This window comes from Hoplias malabaricus, chromosome 6 (assembly GCF_029633855.1).
Source record: "Hoplias malabaricus isolate fHopMal1 chromosome 6, fHopMal1.hap1, whole genome shotgun sequence".
Lineage (NCBI taxonomy): Eukaryota > Metazoa > Chordata > Actinopteri > Characiformes > Erythrinidae > Hoplias > Hoplias malabaricus.
In genome coordinates, this window is record NC_089805.1 from 32668149 (window position 1) to 32695396 (window position 27248).

Sequence of the window (27248 nt, forward strand, 5' to 3'; positions counted from 1 at the left end):
GGCATTATCTTGTTATTACAACAAATCAGTTGTTATGCCTCGTACTTTGATTGACAGCAGGAACACACACAAGGCACGTATTGCACGTATTTACCCTTGAAACACTTTTGTGCGTGTGCCACTAGAGGGCAAAGCCATTTTGTAGAGAAAGCAGTGGAGGAGAACCCCAGTATCTTGCTTTCCTTTTTCTAACATATTTAACAGAAAATGTACTTATTCATCCAAATCGTGGTCACTTAGCCATGGCAGGGAGTATGTAAAGGTTTATGAGTTGTAAACACATCCCTGAGTTGCACTATTTTAGTTAGACCTGCCTGTATCTGCTCTGTGTTGATATTGATGAGGAGTCGTGCCGATGTACAGCTGTGGGGCGACCTTTGCTCTAGATCGCTTGTGCGCATGCGTGGAGCAGTGTGTGTTTTCGTGATGTAGATGTATAGACTTCAGATCGTGAGGAACACCATGGATCTGTAACGGTTTTGACCACAAACAGCGCGTATGAAACAGACACTGAGGCAGATACAGGACTTTTGTTGATGTGCGATACGGCAGTGTTGATGAAAAAACAGCACGGTGCTCAAGGAAGGGAGGAAACTGCTTGTTTTGCTCTGTTCGGGGTTAGTGTTTCTATGTAAAACTGGAGCAGACCCCTCCCTCACTCAGTGGTCAGTTGGTGGAAGAGAAGTCAAACTGAACAAAAAAAACATTAAGCGAAGACCACCACGTCTGAGGAGCTCTGGAGACATTATGGATTGCGATGAACAGACAGAGGGACATTGACTCGACACTGGACATCGGTTTCTATGTCTGTGGCTGAGGCGTCCCTGAAGACTAATTCTCTCTTCTGTTGCTGAGAGTTGAAAGGCTGTTGTAGTGTTAATCACAGACCTCCGGGTTAAACACGGGACCCCTCTTCAGTTTCTGCACTCCGAAGACTGTCCGGGCTCTGAATTAAAAATGAAATTCGCTCACATTTTGCTGAAGAACTCTGCCAAGTTTAACATACCCAAACAAGTGGACAGGTTTTCTAAGTTCTCTCCCTCGCCGCTTTCCATGAAGCAGTTTATAGACTTTGGTAAGCTATTTTGCTGGACAAATGGGAAGGACCTGTATTAACGGTAGTTAACCCAGCTAACCGTCCAGGCGGACGGCGGGTTTTCATATTGTTTTGGTTTTTCCGAGAAGCGTTTTGTTTGCACATAACAACAGGTTTGCACATACACTTAGAAAGTTCAGATGTGTCACTTAGGAACAACATTGCCCTAATATCTGATGAGACTTTGTAGCACAAGGAAATTTGTGTAGTTTTATAATGCTTCTTTAATGACTTGGAACACACTCCTCCCCATAATATTCACTGTAGTGTAATTATAGCCTTGTAAAATAATTGTGAGGATTACTGTTGTAAATGTGTACCAGCTTACAATAAGACACCATGAGGGTTTATGAATGGTTTGCAGCTGAGGCCAACACATTGAAAGTCACTGATATGCAGCTACAGAACAACCAGTGACCTATTATACTTGATTTATGTTAACGGGTTATTAATATATAATGACAGATGTAATTGCTGGCAGATGGGGAAGACAAAGTAATGTAACCAGCAGGACCTAACAGATGAATGTAGGCTAATATTTTGTCAAGTAACAGGACACGGTGTCCTTTTCACTTATCTATCACAACTGCACTGAAATAAATTAATGTACCTGTTATAAGAATATACTTGCTGTACAGTAGTAATTTTCCTTTGCAAGGTTATAAGTGGCTTTTAGAAATTAGTCTCTACAGTAGCAACATAAAACATGATATTCATAGATGACACAAGAGATTAACATTTAAATGTACTATATTTTGAATGTGTATTTTTCCTCACTGTATAATATCTGTTCAAAAACTCCATTTTGTATGGTTGTTCAGAACTGTATTCATTCCACAGGGTTTCGTAATGAGCATGTACATATAACCTGCCAATTTGTAGTAATATGAGGGGTTTTCCTTGTTTATATTTCAGCGTTGGAAGTTATGCGCTGTAGTGCATGTCTTCACCACAGCACGTTGTTTCTACCTGCAGAGGGCTGTACTGTGTGTACAGCTGTGGGTCTAACTGCATGTCCTCTTTGGTTTTCTGTCCTTACAGGTTCTGCCAATGCATGTGAGAAGACCTCCTTTATCTTTCTTCGACAGGAGCTTCCTGTTAGGTTGGCTAACATCATGAAAGAGATAGATTGTCTCCCAGACAAGCTCATCAGCACCCCATCTGTGCAGATGTTGCACAGCTGGTAAGTTTTCCTGCTCTTGGGTGTGCCTAGAGCTGTGACCCTCAGGTGCGCACCATGTCAGTTTTGTGCCTCTTTCTTAGCTGGCAGCCTGGAAGAGTGCATATATGATGAGTTCCAGAGTGTTTAAGACAGTTCATTCATCATCTTCACTTAAATTCCCCTAATTTTAAACCATGTGGCATGGTATAAGTCCATATGCCTAGAACATCAAATGAAGTACTGTCAGTGATTTATGTGGTCAGGTAAATGTGATTTAAAACTACTCCATCATTCACATAATTCATCATACAATTCAGCAGTGATTTTTAAAAGCTGTGTCTCACTGGAGATGTGGTAGGTAAATTGGAAGTGCTGTCTTTTTTCCTTTTTTGATCATTGTCTTATAGGCTATATACAGTGGTGTGTATTTTGGTATGTGCAGGATGGTGATATTCAGAGTAGTATTTCATAAGTTGCTTCAGTTACTAGTTTCTGTGTAATATGATACACATGACATCTCACGTCTTTCCACGTGTCCAGCTTGATTGGTGTGCTCATGAAGTTTCTTGTGAATCTTGCTAGGACTTAGGATCTAACCCTAGGTTTTGTTTTTTATCTGCATGACCTCAAGTTCATCTACCACTAGAATGTAAAATAAAATGCATGTGCGATTACCTCCTAAATGGCTTTTGAGCCGGTCTGTACTCTGCCTCGATTGTACAGTACTTTACAAAACTTTGCAGTTTTGTAAACAAGCTCTCTCGCATTTCTGTTTCTGTGTGTTGTTCACTGTTGGGAAGTTAATGTATACCAAAATGACAAGTTGTTTTTTTTTGTTATCTCATTGTGACCATTAACTTTAGACTGGCTAAATTTAGTGCTGTTTTTGTGCTGATCCTGCTATTATTGACCATGCTTTGGGTCTATGAATTTGCTTTTAGACGCCAGGGTTCATTTGACCTCACGCCGTCTTTGTTAATGATGTCTGTGCTGCTGAAACTTTGAACCTGGGTTCACTGTTGGGCGAGCGCTGTTTTTACATCACACAGAGAGGAGATGCTACAGATAAGGTCTTTCTTGTGTGTCTTTTTATTTTGCATTTGATGGTATAGCTATGGTACAGATTGCACATCTGGCAAGATCAGGAAAAATTAGGGCTTAAAGATTACTGTAATATTTATATAACAATCTCAGATTTTTAAAGTGGCAAGTTAATTCTATTCTACAATATTAATAAAACAAAAACTAAATGGGGATGTTTAGCTTAAATATAACACAGTAAGACCAATGAGAGACAACCAAACACTGTTGTGTACATTCATTCATTATCTGTAACCACTTATCCAGCGCAGGGTCATGGTGGGTCCAGAGCCTACCTGGAATCATTAGGCGCAAGGCAGGAATACACCCTGGAGGGGGTGCCAGTCCTTCACAGGGCAACACACACTCACACCTACAGACACTTTTGAGTTGCCAATCCACCTACCAACGTGTGTGGGACTGTGGGAGGAAACCGGAGCACCCGGAGGAAACCCACACGGACATGGGGAAAACACACCAAACTCCTCACAGACAGTCACCCGGAGCAGGACTCGAACCCACAACCTCCAGGTCCCTAGAGCTGTGTGACTGCGACACTACCTGCTGCACCACCGAGCCGCCCCTGCTGTGTACATCACAAAAATAATAATAATAGTAATAAAAATTCAAGCCAAATATTCTTTGTCTTCTTTATTATGGAAAGAAGCCTGAATTTAAATTTATAGAATGGAATTTCAATGTAAATCTCAGTTGCAGTGTTTATATGAAAAAAATTGATAAAGCCTAATTGGGATATTAAAATCTACAGGTATTCTCTGGAACCTTGAAAATCGAGTTTGAATAACTTTTACTGGACAGTGTGTGTAAAAAGCATATACCAGCAGTTTCATCCTGTGTATTATTGCATTGATTCTCTTCTAGATTCCTTCACAGTCTTTACTGGGCACTATGGCATTGGGTACATTTTTCCATCCCACAAATCAGCACTATCCTAGGGCCCTGGCATACTTTTAAACACGGTCTAAAGAGCTGTACTGAAAAGTAATCAGTTTTTGTTCACATTCTACTGATCTAAGTGGTACTAGTTTAGGTATGTGGAATCATTATCAATGTGGCTTTTTGGTTTATTGATGTGGGCTGTTATTATACACCAGACTAAGGTTCAGAAAGAAGAGGGCTCAAGGGTTGGCTGTTTATTACACTGGACTTCATTGTCATTATTCAGTCCTGAAATAAATCACAGGAAATATGTTTTGTTTGACATAACAAATGGTCTAAATATTTCAGGCAAATGATCTGGTTTTGCAGAATACGCTTGTTATTTTAGTCTGGGCCAAAGTTAGGGGAAAATTACAGAGTCATGAAGTCCTTAAGATCTAGACCTGTTCTGAGATTCCATATCTCAAATGTTTGCTACTTGCTTGCGGTTTGGATGACTTGAGCTCATTGGAAAGTCAGGCAGTCTATAATAGACATTCTTTGTCCAGTTATGAAATAGAAATATATAAAAGTGAACGGACAGAATGATTTATTAGAAAAAAACATGTAGTTGCTCTTTGCCTGTTTTAGTTAGACACAGCTTCTTAAAATGATTGCTACCACAATATAATGCTGGTTATGCACTGGTCAAAATAAAAGAAAGGCCTAACAGTAAATGTACTTCTTTGTTTTGTGTTGTATGTGATTGACCTATATTTCCCAACTTTACTATAACTTTCAACTGACAACAGGACTGGACAGTTTTACAAGTCTAAATGGAAAAATCAGTTGTCATTTAGCAGGCAAAGAATAATGTTTTCAGATAGTAAACAGTTTAGACTGTACCTTGACCCAGAGTTCAGTCATGCAGTGTGTTTGTGTTGGGCGCGTTTTGTGTTTGATGCTTTTTTTTTTTTTTTTTTTTTTCCAGAACATGTGCTTCACAGAAGCAGTTAACATCACTGGATTTTGGTCTGACAATAATAATAATGACACTAGTTATTTACTCCCAGGAGGACAGCACTCATTACAATACAATTTGTTAATTTGTTGTTAGTCTCTTAACTGCAATCATTTAAATGTAAAAGCACATGTTGCCTCTTTAAAGCACAATGTATGTTCAATTTAGCAATTTATACCTTTGTACCCGTCAGTTAAATTTCATTCACTACATGGCATTCATTAAATTTCAGTACTACTGTCAAACAGTCTTTCTTTTTAAACCAGGTATGCGCAGAGCCTGATGGAGCTAGTGGACTTTCTGGAAAAAGATCCTGATGATAAGAAGGTTTTGAAAAAGTAAGTCTAATTCTAAATAATGTTTACAGGACTCTGCCAAAATGACAGCGATGCTCTAACAAATCATGTGTCTCCTCAGGTTCACAGAGACTCTGATTAACGTGAGGAATCGTCACAATAACGTGGTTCCCACAATGGCTCAGGGGGTGGTGGAGTATAAGGAAACTTTTGGCGTAGATCCAGTTACAAATCAGAATGTTCAGTATTTCCTGGACCGTTTCTACACAAGCCGGATCTCAACCCGCATGCTAATGAACCAGCACAGTGAGTAACAATTCAAAACAATTCAGACAAGCTACAACACCACTCTGTTCTGTGGCTTTGTAAAAATTGGTGTTTAACTACAAACTGTGGAGGAAATTATAATTTATCTGGGTGTTTACAAACAAACAATAGCTTATGAATGATTTAGGGCTTGTATTAATTTTTCTATTTGATTGAATTTGTTAATGCTCAGATTCAGGGTTCTGACTGTCATTTAACAAGCATCTGTGGGCTTTTAGTCTCACTGATTTACACAGGTGTCTGTATTTAGTATTTTCAATGGTCTCAATAAAACATACTCATAAAAATGTCTGTTTACATTTAGCACTGATCTTCAATGGCAGCACGAACCCGGCCCACCCAAAACATATTGGTAGTATCGACCCAAACTGTGATGTAGCGGAGGTGGTAAGAGGTAACTCTATTCTTTGATTTCTCTGTTAAACTGCTGAGGTTTGTTCATTATTTTTGCATTTAATGAATGCAGACACCAATTAATTAATTGACTGGTTAATGTTTAGATTTCTGCCTCAATCTTCTGGACTGTGTGTTATAAGAATGGGAAAATGTGTCTCTTAGTTTTAAGTACTGAAGCAGCCTTATGTTCACTTCTCTGCCCATATACAACAGATGCTTATGAGAGTTCCAAGATGTTGTGTGATCAGTATTATCTGACCTCACCAGAAGTGGAGATCAAACAAGTGAACTGTGAGCAAGCCCTTTGTCACTGTCCAGTCTTTCCGTTGATTCTGTCTTTGTGTGCACTGTGTATGGTGAGTTTGAACTGCCAGCATGGATTCATCTTTCATACCCTGTTCATCTTTTTTACAGTTGAAAAAGAATTGAACAAGGTTCATCTCTAGGAGATGCCTTCAGTTGTGTTTTATGGGCATATTATCCTGGATATTTTCCTTACTTTTTTGTAAAAGTGAAGGAGTTTGATGCAGTATGCAATGATTATTAAAGTTTCAATGTATACCATTCACTCCAAGGGTATTAATAGTATAGTTTGTCCCCTTTGATGCAGTAAAGGTTCTACTCTTCTAGGGAGGCTTTGCACTAGATATTGAAACATTTCTCTGATGATTGAAGGTCATTAGTGAGGTACTGGTGTTGGATGATTAATTTTGAATCTCAAATACTGCAGCTATTTCATAGCCATTGCCTTCCACATTCACACTGAATCAACATGAAGTGTTTTGGTATGAAAAGAATTAGAATGGGGCACAAAACAGCCCCTCCAGTCATTAAAAAAAACCTAAATATGGCTGAATGTGACACACAGTGTATACAGGAAAACAGGACAAAAGCTCTTTAAATATTAGTATACATCTATTTTATTGTGAAAAATGACTGCATCATTTAGCATTGATTCATGTGTACATGACTGTATCTAGTTAGATTGGGCAGGCAAAGTCTATAATATTTTTTTAGGTAAAAAACAATTCTGTGTTATTTGCTACCATACAACTGTTAAAGATAAATTGATAAGTTTGGACCAAATATTTGTAGAGTTAATATGTGTCATACAGGCTTCTTTGTAAACAGTTATACATTTTCCTTTTGTGTCTTGCAAATAAAAGTCATTCAAATAAAATTGCTGACCTGGTAATAAGGACAGTATGGTCTGTTAATAGTTAACAAGGTGTAGCTGCCATACAATAAAGTGCAGGGCTTCAGTAACCTGCTTTTATAACACAGAGAGTTACATAATGTATAAACTGAATATCAACAAATATTGTATAGTGTGCAAGTTTTTAATTATTTTCTTGTCATGTTTTCTTTTGTGTTCTAGCTAAAGAACCCAGCGAGCCTATTAATATTGTCTATGTGCCTTCTCATCTTTATCACATGCTCTTTGAGCTCTTTAAGGTACTGTATGTTTGATTATATAAAAATATCTTAACTCTACTTGTATAGCAGCAGATAGTTGGAGACTTCACCAACACATTTTAAGTACTTCTATTTTTGGGCCTTGGACAAGTATTACATAATCACATGGTTGCCTTTATTTAAGCCGACCACAATTTAATTCCATATTCCATTACTTTCACCAACATATTTTTGTCTCATTTCACACAGAATGTGAACAATTAGACAGAATAAAGTAGAAAATTAAGATTTAAATGTATAATTTTGACTGTTTGTTTATTTGAGCTCAATATTTCCTCATTATCTACAGTGACAAAACAATATCAGCCAAAGACACAGTAGGTGTCAGCTCTTGATGCTTTCAAAAAAAAAAAATAATAATAAAATATATATATATATATATATATGTCACACAGCCCCAGGATCCTGGGGTTGGGGGTCGAGCCCCGCCCAGAGAGTGATGAGTTTGGTATGTTCTCCCCATGTCTGTGTGGGTTTCCTCAGGGTGCTCCAGTTTCCTCCTACAGTCCAAAAAACACATGTCGATAAGTGGATTGGCAACGCAAAAGTGTCCATAGGTGTGAGTGTGTGTCACCCTGCGAAGGACTGGCGCCCCCTCCTCAGTGTGTTCCCACCTGGTGAAAAATGTACTTTGTTATTCTGTTTGCATTTTCCATTCCATTAGCTTCAAATGCTTCACATCTGCTTTACAGAATGCAATGAGGGCAACTGTAGAAACCCACGAAAACAGCACACACCTTCCACCAATCAAAGTAAGGGTTTCTCTGGGAGAGGAAGACCTCACCATAAAGGTAAGCTTCATAGTGACTAGCCCATGATGTCTTTTGTTTTTATTTTAATGTGAGCACGACCATCATGAGAAAATGTGTGATTAAAAGCAGACATAATTAAGAAGCGGTCAAGGTAAATTTATTATTTTTTTCTCATTTTTTCCCTATAGATGTCAGACAGAGGAGGTGGTGTCCCACTGAGGAAAATTGAACGTCTGTTTAGCTATATGTATTCCACAGCACCAAGCCCAGTAACTGAAAATGCTCGCAGTGCTCCCCTGGTGAGAGATGATTTTGGAGATGATGGTTTATATTTAGACAAAAGAAAAAAAATTGTTGCCCTAATGGGGCTTAAGTGTAAACTTGCAGTTCGAAGAGTTGTAAATTCATGGAATTACAAACTGCTGTTAGTCATTTACACAGGACTGGTCAGTAATGTCTTCCCCTTTGCAGGCTGGCTTTGGGTATGGGCTTCCTATCTCTCGCCTCTATGCCAAGTACTTTCAAGGAGACCTCCAGCTCTACTCTATGGAGGGATATGGAACATCAGCTGTCATTTATTTAAAGGTAAACTGTAACATACATTTTAACTGACCTAATTAATATTTGACCTGTTTTTAAAGGACATTTTCTCATTAACCAAGGTAGCAACCCAAGGTCTCTACTGCTGTGCAAAAATCTGGACTTGAATCATTTTTAACATTTTCTCTATAATAATTCAAATGGATTTTTAAGTGGCCTCCTGAAATCTGATATGAGCCGAAGTTTAAACATGATGTTTTGCAATAATTAGACCATAAAAATGTCAGAAAGAATACACAGTTACATAGCTGGACTTTATTGGATTTTAGAAGAACCACAGGCTCACCACCAGCTCCCTGCAGCAGCAGGACCTTTAACTCAGCCACAGGAGATGTCCAGATCAGCTGATTGCTAGTTTTAAAGTGGCGAATACAGTGAAAGTTCTAATGAATCATAATGTAGAACCATGGTGGCTTTACTCTAAAGCTAACATAACAAATCCCACCAGTCCTTGATTAGGGCCACATAGTGTGTGCCAGATATTTGTAACATGAGAATTTCAGATTCACAGTAACATTTAGTCATTTTGCTTCACTCTTATCCTGAGCAGTACACTAAAATCATCTAAATAAAAATTCAATTCTGGTAACTAAGTATACATTTTTGTAACATTTTGGGACATAGGTTGTTACATCTTAAAAAGACAGGATCTGAGCCCTTTATAAAACTATTGCTCAAGCTTATACAGGATTTTGTTGCAGCAAATGATAATAAAGAAATGTTTTTCTGATATTGGTAATATCATCTTGATTACTTAGCACTGTCTTCTCCCATTACATCTCTAGAAATCCAGACTCAACTGTGGGGAAAAATATGTTTATAAAGCTTCTAGTGTGATGGTAAAGCAGCAACAGTTTGATTTTTGAGGCTAGAAGCCAAAGTTTCAAGTTTCACGTTTATTTGTCATTTGCACAAGATGTCAGGACATGCATTGAAATGCTTGTGGTGAGGCACAGGTAATGAGTGATTACAGTAGGGTAGAACTAATATACATATACAATATTCTAAATAACCAGAAGTATATTAAATGTAGCAAAATATACAATAATTATGCTTAAAGTTTAAAGAGACTAGAATATAAAATGACTATGATATTGTCTGATTGCACTGAAATGATACGTCCAATATATAACGTAGCAGTTCAGAACCAGACATGTTCTGAACTGATTAGGCCACTGTGAGAAGTGTTGTGTAATTTTAACTTAAAGTTGTGTTGTTTGACTTTGTAGAATGATAAAAGAAGCCTTTTGGATGAAGGGGTTTTATTAAGAAAACACGAAACTTACGTTTGACTTGTGTCTTCTTCCCTTTTTTTCCTCTGTTTCCTGTTGCTTGGCTTCCAGGCCTTATCCACTGAATCTGTTGAGAGACTGCCAGTTTTTAATAAGTCAGCTTTAAGGCATTACCAGACAAGTACAGAAGCAGATGACTGGTGCATCCCAAGCAGTGAACCCAAGAAACTTGGAAAAGATGATTATAATAGGCGAGAGGTGAGAACAGAAGGAAAACGAAACTGATGGAATAAAACAGAATAAAGATGGAGAGAAAAAGAACCAACAGATGATATATAAAAAAGGCATAGAGGACTTACGTGTTCATTCCGTGTAGAACCAGAACATTCACCGGTGTTCATAAATTTTCCTATTAATCCAGCATTCATGTTACAGTGTGAAAAGGGGCATTTATATTTGCTGTGTGTTGAACATTGCATTGCCTCTACTTGCCACATGTATTTCATTACAAAGGTCTAAAATTATAACCTCAGTATTTTCTTAATGGAAATCAGCTCTATCAGTTAAATATAATGAACAAAACTGAATCAAGCAATACGGTTTTTTATAACGTTTATACACCTGGACAATACGTAGGGTTGGGCAGTAAGACAATAATAAGGTATACCATGCTACGGAAAAAGATTATGATTACATATTTGAAAATGATGACCATCTATCACCATCTATCTAGTAAACTGTCAAAGAAATGAGTCAAACTGCAGTGAGACAAGCAGAGCGTTTACATGCAGTTAATAATCTGTTCTTAATTGGAATTCTGCAGTTATCCAATTATTCAAGAGATCAGAGTAGGGTCTAGAAATCAGATTAATAAATATGTTTATGAGAGCTGGATTTTTACTCAGTAATCTGAGATCTCAGTGCACGTGTACTTATACTCAATATCTTGGTTGGCGCACGCACGCGGACATAACCGAACAGAGTAAAGAGCCACCTGTGACGTATATTCTGAATTTTCTCTTGTTCTGTATCTGAAACTTAAATAAGCACCACTCACAAACATGCACCCATCCAACAGCTTGAGTCTCTCTCTGTAACTATGGGAGACATGCTGTGTCCAAGAACAGATGCTCATTTAAAAAAAGCTTGTCTCTGTCTCAGCACAGTGTAGAGAATCTGTGAGAAGGGCCACTTCAAAAGAAGTCCTAAGAAAATAAGATCCATATTTTCAGGAAAAGTGGGTACATATTTACAAAAAGCCACAGCAGGAAGTTAATGTCAAGTCTTTATGTGATATTACTAGCTGCTGCCAAGTACAAATCAGATTATTGCTGGACTCATGTAAACTCTAAAGTTTTCCCGTGCATCTGATTTCCCAAGTGCATGTTCAGATTACTCACAAAATCTGATTTTGTTCATAACTGATTATTAAATGCATGTAAATGCCCTCAAATACACACCTAGAGAAAGGACTTTTTTTTTTTGCTTTTTGATGATTTAAGGAACAATTAAACCACACTACCACCGCTTGGTGAACTACTCCAGAGCAACTTGCTTTACCAGCAACCCTGGTGCAATTAAACTTCACTCTGTACGCAAACTCATAAATCCTCCTCAAGCTGGTATTACCACTGTAATGCTTGGAAATTGTATGTTATAATGTGATACCGCCCAACCCTTGTGTTCATATGTTAGAAGTCAAAATTGTGACTTACCAGCTAAAACATTTGAAGTGGTATTTCAGGGCTCTTTGGTTGGTGGGGCCAAGAGTTGTGCATTTCTTTGAAAGCGTCCTCTGGTGTAGAACTCACCGTAACAAAAAACAGAAGCAGTGCACCATATCAAATTATAGAAGGAATAGCTATGTGTGTAGTTTTACAATGTAATGTAAGGTTCGTTGTTTCAAAGGCTGGAGTTTATGGTACATGTGGCTTTGAAATTCACTGTTTAGCACTCCATGTTGGCATATTTTTAGAACTGTATACTGTAAGTGTGACCAGCTAAACTGCCCTTGTTCATAAACAGTGTAACGTGATTGAGAATACTGTATATACAGCTGTAGGCTCAAAATTCAAAGACAGAACAAGCCTGATTTAAACAGAGTACGAATGATGTTAGCTAAACTGATTGATTGTTACATGTCACAGTATTGGTCCAATCAAGTCACAATGTAAACAAATGAGCAGTGTTAAAGATGTCACCAGCTTTGCTTCTTTTTCAAAAAAAAAAAAAAAAAAAGCTATACTGTCCTGTTTTTTCCACTGGAAATGTATAAGAAAAGTCAGATGGGCCGTACAATGTGGTATTTAGACACACACACATAGTATTCAGTCTGGGTATCTTTTAAATGAGTCTTTTTTTATTACCAACATTTCACCCAACATAGCATATGGGCCTGTCATTTAAATAGTAATGATAGATATAGGAAGAACAAATTCTTATTATTTTTTACTGATATACATTTTTTATTTACTAGTGAATTCTAATGCTAGTGACACTGAAGTGCCAGGATTGTCCTGACGTAAATTTTAAGGGCAATATTTTTATTTTATTTGCATGATCTCAGGATGATGAAGTTATGCCATGTTTTTATTTCTTTGAATTTCAAGGGTGCTGTGTATGTTTATTGTGAAAAAATAGGGATGTTTTATAAGGAATGCTGTTTAAAAGACTGTGACTGTGACACTAGCTATTTCAAGGGATCTGCAGTGGAGTAAGCTGCTTTTGTATGCAATTTATCAAATGCTGCCACCGATCTGTAATAAGAGTGGGATCCAGTCCCTCATGTACCACTGCCAAGCTAATTATCTCCTGCTAATATCTTTGTATTCATTTTTGTACATAAATCACGTTCTTGCCATTAACTTCTCATGTCAAATTTATTCTGCACACTACAATGTGGGATTATAACCTGGGACTATTAAATGTTGCAGTTATCAGACTAACCACTCATACCTCACGCGTTTTAATTTGTAGTCATGAGAAAATGACACCTGGTACACGAGACAGGAACCAGACTCAGAGTCAGAGCACGTAGTCTGTAGAATCACTTCCTGTTTTGTACACCATTCAACCTCATTATGCACAAGCAGTGCTTTCTAACTTCTATAAAAGAGAGTGAGCCTGCAATTGTTCTGTTCCTATTAAAGCATATGCTGAACAAACTGAATACTTGTGGTGCCTTAATTACATGATGTGTGCTGATACATGAGCGATGATTCAATTACAACAGGCAGAAAAGTTTAAAACTTGAGCATTTATTTAAACTTTCAGTTTTTTTTTTACCCCCCATGCTTCTAGTAAACTTCCAAATTTAATTTTCCATTTCCTACAGTACCAATTACAAATGTCCAGTATTTTTTATTTATTTATTTTTGTCTATTTACTCTTCTCACGTAACAGATACTTAAATCTAAACATTCTGCCATTGTTTTCTCCTCTAGAGAAAGAACAGGGTGAAAGGGAGTAGCAAAGTATGCAGGGCAATAGATGGTGGACAGCAGTGTGTAATTGCAGAACGACAAAGCTCTCCTGTATGGTCGGTAGAGCTGATAAAATAGACAGTGAGAGTAACTACAAGGTATGTGTTCCTAATCCAGTGATCATTCAGTGTATTTAGCATTGCTGTGAAAGTTTAGCTGTTTTCATAACCTTCCTGTGAACCAAGCCAATGACAGTTCATCTGCAGATGTCAATATTGCAATGAGGAGTGTTCTCTCAAAACTTTTTGCTGTGTCATCCTTCCATACATCCTTCCCTCCTGCTCTTGTTTATGAAAGAGTGCATGCTCTTCCTGGCACTGGGCCAGCATATATTCCTGGAGTTGAGCCAAGTCAGGAACACAGTGTCCTGTCTTTTCTTCAGCTCAGCCGCCACTTTCCTTGTGGGCACATGTCATGACTGAGTGGCCAGTCTATGACACCACAGCCTCCTTTAGAAAATGCATGGCTCTATTCCTGGAGCTGACCTTTCACTTACTAGCACAGTGTTCCCCTTTTCAAAGCCAACGTTAACACAATGGCAAGACCTTTTGACCGACATATTTTCATAAGAATCAGAATACGACATGCTATAAATCTATATTATACGCTTATATTTATGTTTTCCTGAACCAGTGCTTTGTATCTTTGTACACAGAGAAGAATAACACTGCTATGTGGTACTTTTTCAGTAGGTCAGATGCAGTAGGTGAAAACTTCACCTTTTTCATGCACCTGATATGACCAAATGTATGTGCACACTTGGCAATTTGTGAGTAAAGCTACTTAGGTTCTGGACACAGATGTTCCATTGTGTAAACATAGCTTGTATAATATAGTGGGGATAGAAATATATAAAATGCAATGGGAAGCTCTAAGGCAGTTGCACTTGAGCGTAAGTTCACCATGCCCACCATACCCAGGGCCAAGCATAGGCTACAAGTGTGTAATTCTCCCAGGACTGAACTGTGAAGCCGTGGAACTGATTCTCACAAGTGACAGAGCGCTGCCAAAACAACTGAATTGGAGTAGCTTTTGTCCTCCCCCCAAGCTCACATGAAACCACTCACTCTAAACAATTTGACCTTCATGCTATGAATGCCAGCAACATGGAAACATGAGCAATAAGATCATCTCAGCATAAACTAACTGTATAAATACTTTGCAGAGGGCATGAGGTCAGGCTGGTTTTGCTTTAAATATAGGCCGAGGATATATCCAACTGGGCAGCTTGAAATCCAGCTAACAATGTGTATTTAGAAACTTACTGAACCCTACAGACTGTTACACCCACCTTTGAACTTGCCAGACTGTACTATGTAATTTCAAATTCCAGGAAAGTATAATCTCTTGTGATAACCAATCTGATAATCAGTTTTCTCCTGTCTTGAATGCCTCTCAGACTGCTTTAAAAAGAGTTTGTCATTTACTAAAACAGAACATAAGATGGGTATTCCACAGTCAGTCGGCTTCCTACAGACTTCCTTTGGGACTTTCATGAGAGAGACGGAGTGTTCTGGCATTACTTTGTGATGCCCTAATTATGTAGAGTGAAAAGGGTCTAGCTTTGACACTGCATAAAGAGTGCAGTGCTAGGTACAGCCTGCAAGGCTCACTTTAGGTCTGACAAAGGCTTTAATGGCTTAGACGCCACCTGCTATTCAATTGCTATCTACAAAGTGCTGCTCGCTTAATGCTGAATATATATCCCCTTATTTAAAAATAAGCTCTCTTGTCCTTATAAAGTAATTGAAATCAATAGTCTTACAGCTAATTATAGTGCACTTCAAAGCTATGGTTTATAAGCTATTGTTTTTAAGTCTTTTGTTAAAATGTAGCTATATTTTTCTGTGGTTCAACAAATGCCAATATTTTAGGCTATAGTTACATACAGGGGATGGACGATGAAACTGAAACACCTGTCATTTTAGTGTGGGAGGTTTCATGGCTAAATTGGACCAGCCTGGTGGCCTGGCATCTGTGACCAAGACAGCAAGTCTTTGTGATGTATCAAAGCCACGGTATCCAGGGTAATGTCAACATACCACCAAGAAGGACGAAACACATCCAACAGGATTAACTGTGGACGCAAGAGGAAGCTGTCTGAAAGGGATGTTCGGGTGCGGATTGTATCCAAAAAAACATAAAATCACAGCTGCCCAAATCACAGCAGAATTAAATGTGCACCTCAACTCTCCTGTTTCCACAGGGTCAATTTACACGGCCGAGCTGCTATAGCCAAACCTTTGGTCACTCATGCCAATGCCAAACGTCGGTTTCAACGGTGCAAGGACTGCAAATTTGGGCTGTGGACAATGTGAAACATGTATTGTTCTGTGATGAGTCTACCTTTACTGTTTTCCCCACATCCGGGAGAGTTACGGTGTGGAGAAGCCCCAAAGAAGCGTACCACCCAGACTGTTGCATGCCCAGAGTGAAGCATGGGGTGGATCAGTGATGGTTTGGGCTGCCATATCATGGCATTTCCTTGGCCCAATACTTGTGCTAGATGGACCCCTCACTGCCAAGGACTACCGAACCATTCTAGAGGACCATGTGCATCCAATGGTTCAAACATTGTATCCTGAAGGCAGTGCCGTGTATCAGGACGACAATGCACCAATACACACAGCAAGACTGGTGAAAGATTGGTTTGATGAACATGAAAGTGAAGTTGAACATCTCCCATGGCCTGCACAGGCGCCAGATCTTAATATTATTGAGCCACAGTCAGGAAATGTTTTCCTACACCAGCATCACGTAGTGACCTGGCCACTATCCTGCAAGAAGAATGGCTTAAAATCCCTCTGACCACTGTGCAGGACTTGTATATGTCATTCCCAAGACAAATTGACACTGTATTGGCCGCAAAAGGAGGCCCTACACCAAATTAATAAATTATTGTGGTCTAAAACCAGGTGTTTCGGTTTCATTGTCCAACCCCTGTATATACCTCATTTTTATTTTCCATTGTCACCAAACACTCACACATTCACCCACACACCTACAACAGTGGACACATTTAAGCAGCTAATTAACCAAAATTCGTGTTTTTGAACCATGGAAGGAATCTGGAGCACTCATAGGAATCTCACGAAGACACAGAGAGAACACACCAAACTCCTCAGATAAAGTAACCTGAACTGGGGTTCAAACCCACAAAGCCAGGACCCTGGAGCTATATGACAACCACGCAACCTGTTGCTAGACCATGCCACCTTACTAACTTATATTCATTTATTGTCTGTAACTGCTTATGAAGTTTAGAGCCCACCTGGAATCACTGGACACAAGGCAAAAATCACACCCTGGAAAGGGTGCCAGTCCTTCGCAAGGTGTCACACACCCACACATTCTACTAACATTTAGACATGTTTTCATTTAAGGATTAATATTTCACCATCATCCCATTCTAGGTTAAAAAAGACCACAAAACTTGGAAATGTTTGTTCCTTTTTTTCACTGTTCCATTTGTTCTCAAAATGAGTGGTTAACATCTTAAACACTAGTCTTCCTCTCTAACCACTGTAAAATGAATATGTAAATTGTAGTAATGACAATATGAGATGTCTGTGGGGCTTAAGGTATTTAAAACATACAGGATTTCAAGACTTGGGCACAAGTTTGACCATCGCAATGCAGTCTTTAAAATATGATTCCGACAGGCTCCAGCAGTATGTATCTTCTGATCGGTGCTGGCAGTGGTATCTGCTGAATGCCTGATTCACAGCGGCCGCGCATTGCTGTACGGATCGCACATCTGGTCAGATGCTGTAAAGTACGTGGTTTGTTGGTGCAGGCAGCAAACAAGGAGTCATAGAAGGACTTGTGACGCTTGATGAAAAGAAAGAAAACACAAGGTATGTTAACTTTTCTCCTCAAAAGGGTGTGCCTTTTATATACTGTTATATTGTAGCCTTTATTTCCTTTTTATTATTATTTTACAGGTTTTCATTCATTCATTATCTATAAGCGCTTATTCAATTCAGGGTCACAGTGGGTCCAGAGCCTACCTGGAATCATTGGGTGCAAGGCGGGAATACACCCTGGAGGGGGCACCAGTCCTTTACAGGGCAACACAGACACACACATTCACTCACACCTACGGACACTTTTGAGTCGCCAATCCACCTACCAACATGTGTTTTTGGACTGTGGGAGGAAACCAGAGCACCCGCAGGAAATCCACGCAGACATTTGGAGAACACACCAACTCTTCACAGACAGTCACCCGGAGCGGGAATCGAACCCACAACCTCCAGGTCCCTGGAGCTGTGTGACTGCAACACTACCTGCTGCGCCACCGCGCCGCCCTTATTTTACAAGTTGCATTACTAAAATAAATTAAGCATTATAATAAAAGATTCGTATATAATTATCATGCAAATACTTAAAATCTACGAGATATCTTACCTCATAAGTTGTGTCAGGAATAGCCGCCCTCCATTTTCTGGTTTGCATGAGATGCTCATAAGTATTTGCCATCACCTCAACAGCCCTGGGATAGTCGTAGCAACTCTGCAACACCTGTTTAGAAAAAGAACAGCAATGTGTGATCTACTTAGTTAAACACACACTGATCAGGTTTTAGGACGCATGTCAAATGGCAAATTACACTGGTTTGCCAAAGGGTAATGTAAACCTTCTCATTTAACATTTCTATTCCTTTCCAGAAGAAGAGTCTGTTCTCTGTAACAGACTAGTGCTATAGGGGCTGTATATCCACAATAGTTGCCAACCAGTGGCGGATGCTGGTCTTTCAAGGAGGGGAAGCTCAATTTCGGCCTACATCATAACATGTGTCGGTTTATTTATACGTAACTTCTACCCTCCGTTCCTTTTCAAGAAAATGATCTGTGACCCTGTCGTACAAACAAGGCGTCTTTTCCAGGGACTTGACTAGTGTCCTCTCGATGGCCAGCAGAGCTAGGCTGCTTAAACGGCCTTGGCCCATGTGAAGTGTGTCCGCCAGTGAGTGCTTTGTGACGGTCAGAAAGAGTGATAGAAGTCAGTCTCCAAACACAAGCAGCTATAAAAAAAACCCACCAGAAATAGAAGCTCGATTTGTCGCTAGTCGTTTTTAACAAAGAAAATGCCGCTAAGAATATTAAGAAAGTCTGGTTCAACTCAGAACAGAATGAAAATGTAATGCTCCCTCGGATCTTTACACCAAAGGATCGCTGATTCGCTCATTTCGCTGTCAATCAAAAAGGGATTCAGCCTCAGACAGATCATCCAATCATCGTGCAGAAGCTGAGCGTCCGGGCCAGCCGAGGCCAGCCCACTGCCCCATAGACCCCCAGAGACGCTGAGCGTCCGATGGGCGGGACAAAGCCCGGCATTTATCCAATCACTCGTCTCGTTTCCCTGCACTTCGCTGCTTCTCCATTGAACTCTGTGGACGCTCAGCGTCCTCACTGTTTAAATCACTGTGAAACTGCGCGAATGATTGAGAGGAAAGCCGCGTCTGTACCAGTGATAAGAAGCTGATTCTGAACAAAAGTTAATCGCGTTGTAGTGCATATTTATTCAATGACATGTACACACAACAGTATATATTTGATCACTTATTTTTTGACATTTTAGGGGAAGCTGAGCTTCCCTTGCAGTCTTAGAGCAATCGCCTCTGTTGCCAATGTAGCTGAAGCTACTAGATATAAGAGATATTTAAATAATAATAATAATAATAATAATAATAATAATAATAATAATCCCTGAACACAAAGATGTATCAAATAGGTCCAAAATTAAATTTAGAAAATTTTACCATGGGTGGCACGGTGGCGCAGCAGGTAGTGTCGCAATCACACAGCTCCAGGGGCCTGGAGGTTGTGGGTTCGATTCCCGCTCCGGGTGACTGTCTGTGAGGAGTTGGTGTGTTCTCCCCGTGTCTGCGTGGGTTTCCTCCGGGTGCTCCGGTTTCCTCCCACAGTCCAAAAACACACGTTGCAGGTGGATTGGCGACTCAAAAGTGTCCGTAGGTGTGAGTGAATGTGTGTGTGTCTGTGTTGCCCTGTGAAGGACTGGCACCCCCTCCAGGCTGTATTCCTGCCTTGCGCCCAATGATTCTAGGTAGGCTCTGGACCCTAAATTGGATAAGCGGTTACAGATAATGGATGGATGGAAAATTTTACCATAAGAAGCCTATCTGTACCTTGTGAAATTGTTTTGGGTAGACCCTGTTCGCCCCGTAGTTCAGCAGCAGCTGGAAACAGCGTTCTGGTATAGACAGCGGCCGAAACTGCATCACTTTCAGCACATACTGAAGGGCTCCACATCCATTCACATCCATAATGTTAGGATTCGCCCCAGCCTCCAACAGCATCTGCATTAGCACATGGTCACAGTTCCAGGAGGCTTTGTGCAGCGCTGTCTTCTTGTCCTCCTCTTGAAGGTTTGGTTTGGCATTGTAGTCCAGTAACATCCGGCACACAAGATGGTGGTCCCTACTGTAGGTCTGCTCCCGGGCATCCATGGCCCAAAATGCAGCAGTGACCAAGGGGGTCTCCATTCGAGTGTTTACTGCATTCACATCAGCGCTGTGGACAGCGTAAAGGGCCACCAGTTCAGGGATACCAAATCGTGCCGCTGTGTGTAGTGGAGTGTCTTCATCATTATTTTGGCTTGCCATGTTCACGTCAGCTCCTGCAGCAAGAGGTCTGTGGATCAGTTGGGCTCTGTTTAACATTAAAGCAAATAAGATTTCACACAAGGCCTACTGTTGTGTATTTTATGTACACACACTGATCAGCCATAATTTTACGTATTTCCACACTTACTGTCCATTCTCTCAGCTCCACTGACTAGAGAGGAGCACTTTGTTTTGCTGGTATGATGAGACACAGCAGTGCCGCTGAAGTTTTAAAAGCCTTTGGCATGGCTGCTGGATTGAGAATAGTCCACTAGCCAAAAAAATATCCACCCAAAAAGCACCCTGTGACCACTGAAGAACGACCAGAGGAAGACAAATACAAACTGTACAGCAACAAATGAGCTACGGTATCTGATTTTACATCTACAGGATGCACCAATGAAGCAGTGAGTGTCTAGTGAGTGGGCACAGTGTTTAAAAACTCCAGCAGCATTACTGTGTCTGATCCACTTGTAGGAGCACAACACACAGTAACACAGCACCACCATGTCAGTATCACTGAAGCACTGAGAATGACCCACACCACAATCATTCCTGCTCTGTGGTTGTCCTGTGGGAGTCTTCTCCATGGAAGAACAGGGAGAAAGGGGCAAACAATGTATATGGGGCAACAGATGCACTACAATGTAATTGTATGTCTACACAGAGCCTCTGTATTGTCAGTGGAGTTAAGAGAATGGACAGTAATTTTATTTCTGCATATTTCAATTTTTTGATGAAAAGCTGTGTAATCACATTGCAAAGAAACTTACAGCTGAACTTTTATATGTTGTTATTAAACTAAGCTTTGGTTGTGGTGAACTCAAATTTTTATTGTATACCATTATAGTGTAGATTTTCTTAAATTAGTAGCATTCCCTCATTAGAATAAATGTCCTGATACTTATGCACATATGGTGTGTGTTATGTATAATGTTAAAGAATGCTAATGCAATTTAGCAAATCTGGTGGACCTTTAATGTGCTTGATTGCATTTCCAGACCTTTGAGAATAAGCTGTTTGGCGCAGTCCACAGACTCGTGCGTTATGCAGTAATGCAGAGGGGTATGTCCACTCAGTGAAATGCTGTTGACCTTTGCCCCCCAGTTCAGCAACAGGTTCACACAGTCAGCATGTGATACCTCACAGGCCACGTGCAGTGGCGTTTTTCCATTGGGCTTCCTGTTCACCGCTGCTCCCCTCTGCAGGAGAACCAGTGCACTCTCCAGAGCATTGTACATCATACACACATGAATACCCATGGCCCACGAAGACTCCAGCTTATACCCTGGTAACCAGTAACCTGTGTCAAATACAGAAAATACTGATGTTAATCAATTTAATTATATAAACATTGTAATTTAATTATATGAACAGTGTAGGTCGTTTGGGGCCATTACTCATGGCCACACTCCGCTCTATCACTCCTCATGTCTCTCCCTCTCATTCTCTATTCCTGGACACTGGTATGCTGGAAAAGTATGAACAGAAATGTTGTTGCTTTCTTTTCTGAACCTTGCACTCACTTGGCGTGGCTCTCAGTGGTGCTGCACTCTCACTCTCACTCCATCTTTAATATGGACTGTGCCAATAATAATAATTTTTAAAAAATAGTACAAATAAAAGAATAAACAAGACACAGGTGAAAAAACATGAGGATGCAGATGGGAAAAAAGAACAAGAGCATGCTCAAAACTACATCTATAGCAGTGGCTTTTCAATTGATATTGTGAAATTATTCCTCTGGATGGTCAAGGCCCACCTCAGCCCACCCATGGACATGTCGCTGGTATCTATCGAAAACCTTGAAATGATATGGGCACCAACAAAACAGCTGGAAAAAATAGTCACATGTAGGTCATCATGCTCATCGCCAAGCATCACATAGAGGGCTAAGGCCCCTCAGAATAAGGTAGTGGAATTGTATTATATAGTGTTTGAGCACCATGTAAAGACAACACCCTGTGATTCTTTTTTACCTTGTTAATATGTCCATGTGTGTTTAGTAGCATGAATGATGAGCAGTCAGTGCCATATACAGCCATTTACGCTTTGAATCTGCAGGTAGCCAAAAATGACTGCAGCCTTACCTAGAGAGTAAACACTCAGCAGAGATTTATTCAGTGTCCACAAACTTTGGGCAATATAATGTACACAACACTAATTGACCGCGAAATATAAACAGAAAGCTGATTGGATGGTTCGTGGCTGATCCAGGGTCAGATTCCTAACAAATATTTATTGATGTAATACAGTAGTTTTCAACCGGTGAGACGGTGCCCCCCAGTGGGACTCAGTGGTACTGCAGTGGGGTCGTTAGCCGGTATTTCTTTTCTTCCTTCGGTTTTGCAAAGTAAAAGTCTTTCCAATTTACCTCAACAAACATATTATGACACATTATGTAAATTATTAGCAAAAAATAAAACATATTTAGTTCCACCACCTTAATTTGTCTGGCATAATACAATCACAAGACCGACAAAGCTAGTAATGTTAATTAGTGGGAATGAAAATTGAAAATAATGAGTCGTATTGTGTGTGTTTTTCCCACCATAGGTAAATGATTAAAACCATGGGATGTTCACAGCAAAAGATCCCGAAGCTGGACCACTTAGACACTCTCTCTAGAAAATCAAACATAAACCAAAATAAAGGAAATACAGAAGTGAGAACCTAGTGCTAGGATTCACATGCACTGGAACAGAAAATGAGCCATTACCTCTGCATTGTTGGTCAGAGGTCGTATCGAATAAAGCTTTGAAACCGAATTAGTTACGATGACTGTTCACTGTAAAAATACGTTCAATGTATTTTAGATGGTAAATAAAATGTCCGTGTGGGCCGCGGAACGGTTTGTGGTGGGGTGAGTGCGCCGCACTTGTGATAGAAGTGATAAGCGTAAAAGGCTGGCTCTATTCTCCGTTAAAATTATATTAATGTCACAAATAGACAGAATCATGGATGTCGTTAGACCTGTTCTTTAGCCTTGCCCCCATTTTAAACAACGCGTATTTACGCATTTTGTTCCGTATTTTTGAGGTCACACTGTTATGGCGATGGTTAGAGACAGAAACACGTCTCTAAAGCCCAATTCAGCCAGAGCTAGGGGCAGATTCTCCCCGGCTCCTGAACAGAGAGCGCGCCAGTTCTTCACAGGGCGACACACACTCACACATTACCTCACACCTACAGACACTCTCAAGTCGCCAATCCACCTACCAATGTGTGTTTTGAGACCGTGGGAGGAAACCGGGGGAAAAACTATTTTTAAAGTTGAACGGAACATCAGACTAAGAACCTGTGGAATAAGCAGCTTATTCAGAGTCGTTACCAGCTCACTGCAGCTTTGTCCCGGTGGAGCGGACTCCATTGTCAGAGAAGTGTTGGGAAACTACACACTCTGACAGAGTTTATAGCTCTTGTACTGTGATTGGTGCCGTATATTGTCTAAAAGCGCTCACTATAATGGACTTTATCACAAAAGTAAATGTTTTACACTGAATACTGCGTATAACGTGAGTGTTCAGTGATATTTCTCATAGTTAACAGTGAGGAGGGTCCTTCAACTTCATTGCTATGCTGTCAGTCATTATACCACGCCCCTCTCCGCTGATGTCCCGCCCCCCACCGCTAGATCAGGGCCAAACATCTGAAACTGAAAAACAAGAATCCGTAAAAGTAAAAAAAGGATCTGAAAGTGAAAATAACATCTGTGACCGAAAAAAAAGGTATGAAAGTAAAAAAAAAGATTGGAATCTGAAAACATAAAATCTGCAACTGAAAAATATAATACTTCAAATATCAAAATTTAGAGGAATGTGAAAAATGAAAACAAATAATGTATTTAAAAACAAAAAAATAATTGAATAAAATTTATATTTAAACTGAAAAAAAAAATCCTACCCTTATTTTAATTTTGAATTCATTGTTGTATTTTTCAGGCGGCACTGTGGCACAGCAGGTAGTGTCGCAGTCACACACTGTCTGTGAGGAGTTGGTGTGTTCTCCCCGTGTCCGCGTGGGTTTCCTCCGGGTGCTCCGGTTTCCTCCCACGGTCCAAAAACACACGTTGGTAGGTGTGTGTCTGTGTTGCCCTGTGAGGGACTGGCGCCCCCTCCAAGGTGTATTCCTGCCTTGTGCCCAATGATTCCAGGTAGGCTCTGGACCCACCGCGACCCTGAACTGGATAAGCGGTTACAGATAATGAATGTTGTATTTTTCAAAGTTCAATCTCAAGATTTGGCTTTCAGTTTCAGATTTTTTTTTCAAATAAACAAACTTTTTACCCTAATATAGCTCCCATAGTAACACGGTATTTGCAAAATACACGGACAGATTCTTCTTTACCATTGTTCAACAAGGCTGAAATACAGTAGTGTTCCTGTAAAAATACGGTAAATGGCTGGGAACTCTGCTGCCAGAATTTTATTGTAAAATTTACAAGAAATTTTTTACAGTGTGAGTTTCCTGACAGCGAGTGTCATTTCAAGTCAAAAATAAAGAAAAACGTTAATTGAATGCCTGTTACAGTCTACAATTAATCAAACTGAAAAGCCAATGATGCACTAGTTGAAACAGCATTATGCAGCAGAGGAAACCTGATTATTGATGAAGGTAAAGTGAGCATACTGAAAAAGACACTTAAAATGTTCATAAATTAAACACTGCAGACTGAATTGATGTTTATGTTCTTTCCTGATGTGATGACCGTGTTTTCTTACAGATACCTGTATATAATGAGTTAATAGTTGTTCAGTTGTTTTGTTTTTCTACCTGTTGTTGATGGATATTCAAATATAAAAATATGCTGCTATGAGGCAATTACCCCAGACCCCGCTGGTTAAAGCTTAACCCGCCTAATCATTAATCTCTAGTGACGGACCTGGACAGAATATTTAATTAAAACACAAAATATAAATGGTCAAATTCATAGGAATAACTGACACAAAAATGCAGCCCATGCCGTAAAGCTGAGGTGAGAGGAGTTTTAATTTACAGCCACAGGGACTCTTCTATTTAAAAGCACAGACGTTGTTGCGTTTACCTTGTTTATAAGAAGCCAGGATCATGTTGTTGTCCTCCACGTCGAACACCGTGTCTATATCGATGGCGGTGGAGCTGAGGAGAGACTCCACTTCGGCTGCGTCATTGCGCTGCAGTGCCGTGAGGAACCGTTTCTTGAGCTCCTGAACCGCCTCAGAACGCCGCGATGCGCGAGCCTCGTTCATCCCCACACAGCAGAAAAACCTCCCACATAAAAACACACACACAAACACACATATATACACAGATACACACACATACATATGCACGAGGGAGTGTGTATTCTGTGCGTGTTCTGCTGAAGGAGTGGAAGGGGCTGTGTGAAACTCAAATACTTTCAGGCTCGAATTAGGCCAGCTATTTATAGACTGACAGAGAAGTCACCAGAGAGCAGAGCACCACGAAGAGACTAGTATCTAAACGTTTGTATTAACTAAAAAACGTTTATATCTGCGTAATAAGACTGAAGTGATTGAGTACCACCCACTAACACTGGCGTTTAGTTGTGTAATGAAAATGTATTATAACTGTTTTATATTCAGTATAGGATGGTTTCCCAGACAGATAAAGCCTAGTCCTGGAGTACATAGGCTTTTGAATTGAGATTTTCCATTGAAAGGAGAATGTACTGCAGGACTAAATTTAATCCTTGTCTGGGAAACCAGCCCAGTAACATACAAACAAAAAATGATAAAGAAATACCAAGTATTTGAGTGAAAGCCCTGCCCTCTTCTGGCCACCATACTCTGCTTTGATTTAATGTGCTTTTCTGACACTGTAGTTTGTGGGTTAAAACCAGAAAGGGAGGTTATGTATTCGTATCTCCTGACTGCCAGTGCGGTACTACAAGGTGATAATGTCCTGCTGTGCCAGATGCAGACAGAGAATCTGAATACCAATAGCGAGTTACGCAGTGAGCATATGTAAACTTGACTCTCATTCGTGATGCCCTTACTGGTAACTTACACTTGGAGCAACGAAACTTCGTCCTCCATGAGCTTTCGGAAGAGAATTCTCTGGAGATTGTAGTCATTCTTTTCACTCTCCCTTGAGTTTACTCGGTTGGAATCAAATTAACTGCAGGCCAGGTAAGTTTACTCCTTAAGCTCCCTCGAGATAACTCGGGAGTCGGATGGGGAATTCCTCGCCACTCAACAGCCTTTGACAGGTAAGGTGCTGGCTGCTTCTAAAGAGCATTTCCTAGCCATTGTGCCTCAAGTTGCCTCTGTACAGATGCACTACAAGTTGCCTAGTTCAGTTGCTTGCTATGCTACTTATGAACTGACACTCAGAGTTCCGTCTTCCTAGAGCACGCTCAGAGAGCAGCTGGTACTGTCTCTTATCCCAGCTCTACTCGCCGGCGTTAGTACTGTGGCCAAGGTAGGCACTGGCTGCTTTGGTAGAGAATTTCGTTGCCGTTGTGCCTCAAGTTTTCCTTGGTACAGACTCGCCAGCATTAGTGCTCTGGCCGAGAGCTTCTCTGGGCTGTGTCTAGACCTGCTAACGCAGCTAGCCACGGGTGTGGAGCAAGGCCAGTGCACCGTTGTCTGCCCCTTGCTTGAGCTGGCTCTGGAATTTGGCAAAATTTGGTCTTGACTCTCACACTTGGCACTAATTCACTCCTGCAGGAAGGTATTTCTCTTAACTGTTTTCTCAAGCTTTTTTGGCAGCAAAAGGTGGTAATGATGATTTTTTCCAGAACAGATGCACCTAGTGCCCTGCTACTCTGGACTAGTTTGACAGCCATGATTTATGCCTGTCGTGTCTTGGCCCAGAGC

At 40.2% G+C, this 27248-nt stretch overlaps 2 protein-coding genes across 2 annotated transcripts; one reads left to right on the forward strand and one right to left on the reverse strand.

Annotated features, from left to right (window-relative positions):
* The first annotated feature begins 435 nt into the window (after positions 1–435).
* On the forward strand, positions 436–15445 carry pdk4 (pyruvate dehydrogenase kinase, isozyme 4). The gene is made up of 12 exons (XM_066673899.1): positions 436–1075; positions 2138–2279; positions 5505–5576; positions 5656–5840; positions 6166–6255; positions 6471–6548; positions 7636–7712; positions 8426–8524; positions 8674–8784; positions 8957–9070; positions 10429–10575; positions 13761–15445. The coding sequence occupies exons 1-12, from the start codon at positions 958–960 to the stop codon at positions 13875–13877; spliced, it is 1350 nt and encodes a 449-aa protein (XP_066529996.1). The 5' UTR covers positions 436–957; the 3' UTR covers positions 13878–15445.
* A 10-nt stretch (positions 15446–15455) lies between these two features.
* Positions 15456–25655, reverse strand: asb4 (ankyrin repeat and SOCS box containing 4). Its single transcript, XM_066673900.1, has 5 exons — positions 25472–25655; positions 21431–21730; positions 19951–20441; positions 18210–18323; positions 15456–17630 (listed from the first exon to the last, which is right to left on the reverse strand). The coding sequence occupies exons 1-5, from the start codon at positions 25653–25655 to the stop codon at positions 17442–17444; spliced, it is 1278 nt and encodes a 425-aa protein (XP_066529997.1). The 3' UTR covers positions 15456–17441.
* Positions 25656–27248: the final 1593 nt, after the last annotated feature.